General features: G+C 52.6%; 1 protein-coding gene across 1 annotated transcript; it reads right to left on the bottom strand.

The window, feature by feature from the left end:
• Positions 1-208: 208 nt before the first annotated feature.
• On the bottom strand, positions 209-2,457 carry LOC104510252 (formin-like protein 2; the record flags this gene model as incomplete). Its single annotated transcript, XM_010152436.1, has 3 exons — positions 209-443; positions 1,148-1,350; positions 2,333-2,457. Coding segments are annotated over 3 exons (563 nt in total), but the record flags the coding sequence as incomplete, so codon positions are not given.
• Positions 2,458-4,999: the final 2,542 nt, after the last annotated feature.

The raw sequence follows: 4,999 nt of genomic DNA, 5'->3' as shown, positions 1-4,999 counted from the left end.
AACCATTCTGTGATTCCATGATACCAACAGCACCTGGGATACTGGAGGCACGAATACATGAAAATACAGCTAGAAAACCACTTTTTCAGGCAGCAACACTCCCCGGGAGCCGACCCCCGCGGCAGAGCACAGCGCCTAGGTGGAGGCTGAGCCCCGGGAAGCCCCGATCCCCGCACAGCTAACGTCCCGGGGGCTGTTCCTCCCTCACCGGCGTCAGCATCTGGATGCTCTCCGCAAAGTTGCCTATGAAGGCCATGATGGTCATCTTCTGCATCAGCCTCTCAATCTTGCTGAACTGCATCATGAACCGGTCCTCGTCGGACAGGTTCTCGATGGGTTTCCTTTCCCGCTCGTAGAGCCGCAGCACTTTCACTTCGTTCTCGGTGGGCAGGAACCGCATGAGGCATTCAACAAAATCCACAGGCAACGTTTTCAGGTCAAACCTGTGTGGTAACGGAAGGGAAGAAGCGGCGTTAGGACAAGGCTGTACACCAAAGGAGGGAAAAGCAGCAAGGAAGATGCCACAGGCACGATCTCTGCTTCCTGCGCTGCCCGGCGACACCAGCTGGAGTCAGTAATGCAACGAGTAACTATGACGATGCTCTGAAGTTACTCCTGCTCTGGCTGGGGCAGGGTCCTGCGCATGGGGATGTGGACATGGGTTTTGTGCTGATGTGAATGGTGCTGCACCCTCTTCCTGTTTCCAAAGACGTGGTCATTCCCTCACGGCCTCACCTCATTTTTGTCAGAGAAGATTCAACCAGGCCAAGGGCAAGGTCATGCACCAGGGTCAGGGCAGTCCCAGCACGGGGACAGGCTGGGTGGGGAATGGATTGGGAACAGCCCTGAGGAGAAGGACTTGGGGTGCTGGGGGCGAGGAGCTGGCCATGAGCCGGCTGTGTGCTTCTCTAATAACAGAAGTGTGAATTCGTTAAGCCTAAATAGTGATACAGCAACGTAAAACCACACTTCTTTTATTCTAGTTCAAGGGAAACTGATTTCTGGGAATTCAGAATGGTTCCATCCTAACTCCTGGATTTTTTCCAGATGCAAAAACACATCACCCACCAATTTAAAACCATCCCGCTTACCACAAATCACAGCAAATCTTGAACACCACTTCCTCGCTGACAAGTGTCTTACTTACACGTGGATAGCTTTGCATATTTCATCCGCCGTCTTTCCAGCTTTCCTTAAAGTAATGGCAAGATTTTTGGCCCTGTTGGCATCCAGTAACGTGACTTTGTTTGGCCCTTTCTGAGTTATCTTTTGCTTGCTCGAGGTGAGATCAATGGCTGGACCTTGGGCTTTCGTTTTGAATATTTCCTCAAATTCATCCACATTCAAATCCTAAAAAGGGAAGACAACGATTTAGCCCTCCCCGTCAGCAAACACTAAACCCCGCGCTGCCTGGGGTGCGGCCCAGACCCTGCGACGGGGTGACTACAGCCGAGAACTGCATCCAGGGGCTGCAGGAACACGCTCCCGAGTTAGCGATCAGGAAACCTGGCCCCAGCAGCCACAAGCACTATTCCCTGGCAGGCAGCCACCAGCCCAGGCCTAACTCCTACACAACGTTAGGCTGGGAAAAACACACCTTCCTCACCTCGGATGATCTGTCTAATTGAGATAACCCTAGCAAGTGCCCCGACCCGAGTGTCGCAGAGTCTGGGATGCAAAGAGCTTCTCCCTGTTTTCTCTAAACCCTTCTCCACCTCCCCACTGCCACCACCACATACATTCCGGTCTGGAAGTAGGAGAAACTAACTGAGAAGACTAAGAACTCCATATCCTGAGTAAGTAGGGCACTGTCACAGGAGCCATACGTCCGTTCCTCTCAGACTGCGTTTAGGGGAATGCCAGGACGTGGGGACAGACTTTAGCAGGGCCTGTAGTGACAGCACAAGGGGTAACAGGTTTAAATGGAAAGAAGGAGATTGAGATGGGACATCAGGAAGGAATTCTTCCCACAGAGGGTGGGAGCACTGGGACAGGTTGCCCAGAGAAGCTGTGGATGCCCCATCCCTGGGAGTGTCCAAGGCCAGGCTGGATGAGGCTTGGAGCACCCTGGGCTATGGAAGGTGTCCCTGCCCATGGCAGGGGGTGGCACTGGGGGGGCTTTAAGGTCCCTCCCAACCCAAACCTTCCATGGTTCCATGACACTACCACCCCTAATTCTCCAGCGAGGAGCTCACGCTGACATACTGGGTACCAGGGGCCACTGGATAAGCTGTTTGCCAAATAATCCCTGCACCCTATCACTGCAAAGACGGCTGTTCCCTTGTGTTACGTGTGGAAAGGGGGCGCAGAAGGCAGCCAGCAGCACTCATACCTCCAGGATCCTTTCGTCATCTATCTCGTTGAAGACCGTCCCATTGATCTGGTTGGGCTTGAGGGCGACCCAGTTGAACACCGGCATTCGGAACTTGGTCTTGATGGGCTTCTTGATTTTCACAGCTAAAGACAGCAGAGGAGAGGAAACAACAAATTCCCCAACCGCTGAAAAACACCCCGCCTCACCCAGACTGCGGCTTCTGAGTCGGCATTTCGGCACTGGAGGAAGAACTGCCCAGAGCTCAATTATCTCACTGGAAAACCTGGAAAGATCTTTCTGCACACCAGGCTGAGGGGCTTTTATCCAGCCCCTCAGCAGCTTCAGGCCCTGCAGAACCGCACTGAACGCCAGAGGCTGTGACAACGTCCCTAAAGGAAATGTTTATTACTGCTTGCTGTCTGGATTGATTTAAAAGCCCAGGCTATTTTTAAATGCTACAGATGGAGATAGTGGTCGGATTTAACCCTGTCCTGCTGGCTGCAGAGCCCACCTGGGTGCGAGCTGATGCACGGCTGATCCGTGTTGCAAAACTTGACGCAGAATAGGTGACAAGAAGGAGAAAAAAAGGCCCTTTCCCAAGGATTTGGCAAAGGGAACGGCCCCTCCCACCGCCTGCTGCAACGGGGCAGCGCTGCTTCTCACTAGGTTTGGATTTTAAAGCAAAAGGGGGTGGGCTGCAGCACACATGAGCTGTAACGGGGTGGAAACAACAGGTTTATTCTCCTTGCACCGTGCAGAACCAGTAAAGGATTTAGTATCCTGCACAGAGAAGCTACGAAAATGAAGACTGACTATTCTCCTTAATCTCTGAACAACAAAAAAGCAACGTTGGAGCAATGAAAACAACACTTTCCTATTCCTAACAAGTCTGGAATGTACAGGAATAATTCCAGTAATTCAGTTCTCACTTCTGTGTAGCTCGATGTAAACACGAAGCCATTAGCCACTACAAAATCAGGATGTTCGTTAAAACTGATGCTTTGCTCCCCAATTACTTAGAAAAGCAAATGGTTTCTTTCCCAGCTGCCAGTGTGGAACAGAAACCCTGGGCCTTCCTCTCCAGCGCTGGAAAACAGAGCCAGCCATCGGGCCGCAGTGGCGGTGGGTGGCATGTGGGGGGGTCCTCATCCAAAACGCTTCTCTCGCGTTGCCATTCCAGTCGTAAACCAAGAATGGAGCTGCGTGCCCACGTCCCTCTCACGCTCGTGCTCATTTTGCAGAGACATACCAAAGAAGAAATGACTGGCCAGAGCGTTAGCTCGAAACAAAGAACCGTAAGCGGGCAACAGGGAACACACACAGGAGTGACAGGACAAGGGGTAACGGGTTTAAACGGAAAGAGGGAGATGGAGATGGGACATCAGGAAGGAATTCTTCCCACAGAGGGTGGGGAGGCACTGGGACAGGTTGCCCAGAGAAGCTGTGGATGCCCCATCCCTGGGAGTGTCCAAGGCCAGGCTGGATGAGGCTTGGAGCACCCTGGGCTATGGAAGGTGTCCCTGCCCATGGCAGGGGGTGGGACTGGGTGGGCATTAAGGTCCCTTCCCACCCAAACCAGTCTGTGATTCTACAATTCAGCTGTGTATTTTGAAAATTGTATTTATCCAGCTGGAAGACAGGTACCCATGTGACCAACTTCTACTCATCCAAACAGAACAGTTTTACTCTCTGCTTAATTCATGTGATTACTTCAAAATAATTCCTAATATAAAAAAATAAATAGCTTTTTCCATCTGAAACACCCATAAAAATAACATTTTCCACTTGTGCATACATGAGAATAGATAATTAACTGCTCCTGGGTTATTTCAGGACAGGAAAGGAAGGTAGCTAATCAGAATCTCACAATTTCCCTTCCTCCTGTGTTACTGAGCCCTAGGAAGGTGACATCCCAGCAGCACCGTGGGGATGTGCTCACGGCTGGGGACCAGACCCCAGCGCTTGGCCTTGTTGGGAAAAGCCTATCCTCGGCATGAGCAATGCCGAGATCGTGGCTTGACAGTGGCTCAAAGGAAACTGCAACGTCTTAATTACTGCTCAAGTGCTTTGCTGAATCAGGGTGCCAAATCCTGATGGTTGGCAGCATCCTCAAAGCTCCCCGTGCTCTGGTTCCAGCTGGGAAGCCCCTGCACCAGCCTCCCCCCTCCCCACTGCCTCCCCATCGCCCACGCGAGTCCGCAGGCACACACACAGGGGCACAGCACTGGGGGAAACACGAGGAGGGGGTGAATACTTAGCAGAAAGCAACCTACAGAAGAGCTTGATTGGCCCGTCTTACCAGGAAGCAGAAAGAACAGAGAAAAAAATGTTAGCAATGGGCAGAAAAGGAAAATGTGTTATTTCCCTGACACCCCGCTGACCCAGAAGGGCCCTGCCCCAAGAAACGCTCCTTTCTGTGCAGCCATCCTGTCAAGGAAAGGTGCTTTGGCTCTGCTTCCCTCTCCTAACCCCCTGAGGAACTACATATCCATCCCACCTGGCTCTGGGGGTCTCAACCGAGTGAGGAGCTCGGTGGCGGGGGGCTCGCCCCTGCCCTCGGTGCAGCCCAGAGGAGCCACGTGCGGAACCAGCACTCACTCCGCTTCCCTCATCCCCGATTAATACCAGAGGGATGTCAGGCGAAGGTGCCATGTCCGGGCACCCAGCCACACATCCCCAGCTGCG

Source organism: Eurypyga helias, unplaced genomic scaffold (genome assembly GCF_000690775.1).
Source record: "Eurypyga helias isolate BGI_N326 unplaced genomic scaffold, ASM69077v1 Scaffold32275, whole genome shotgun sequence".
NCBI lineage: Eukaryota > Metazoa > Chordata > Aves > Eurypygiformes > Eurypygidae > Eurypyga > Eurypyga helias.
This window is presented reverse-complemented; position numbering and strand designations above follow the sequence as displayed.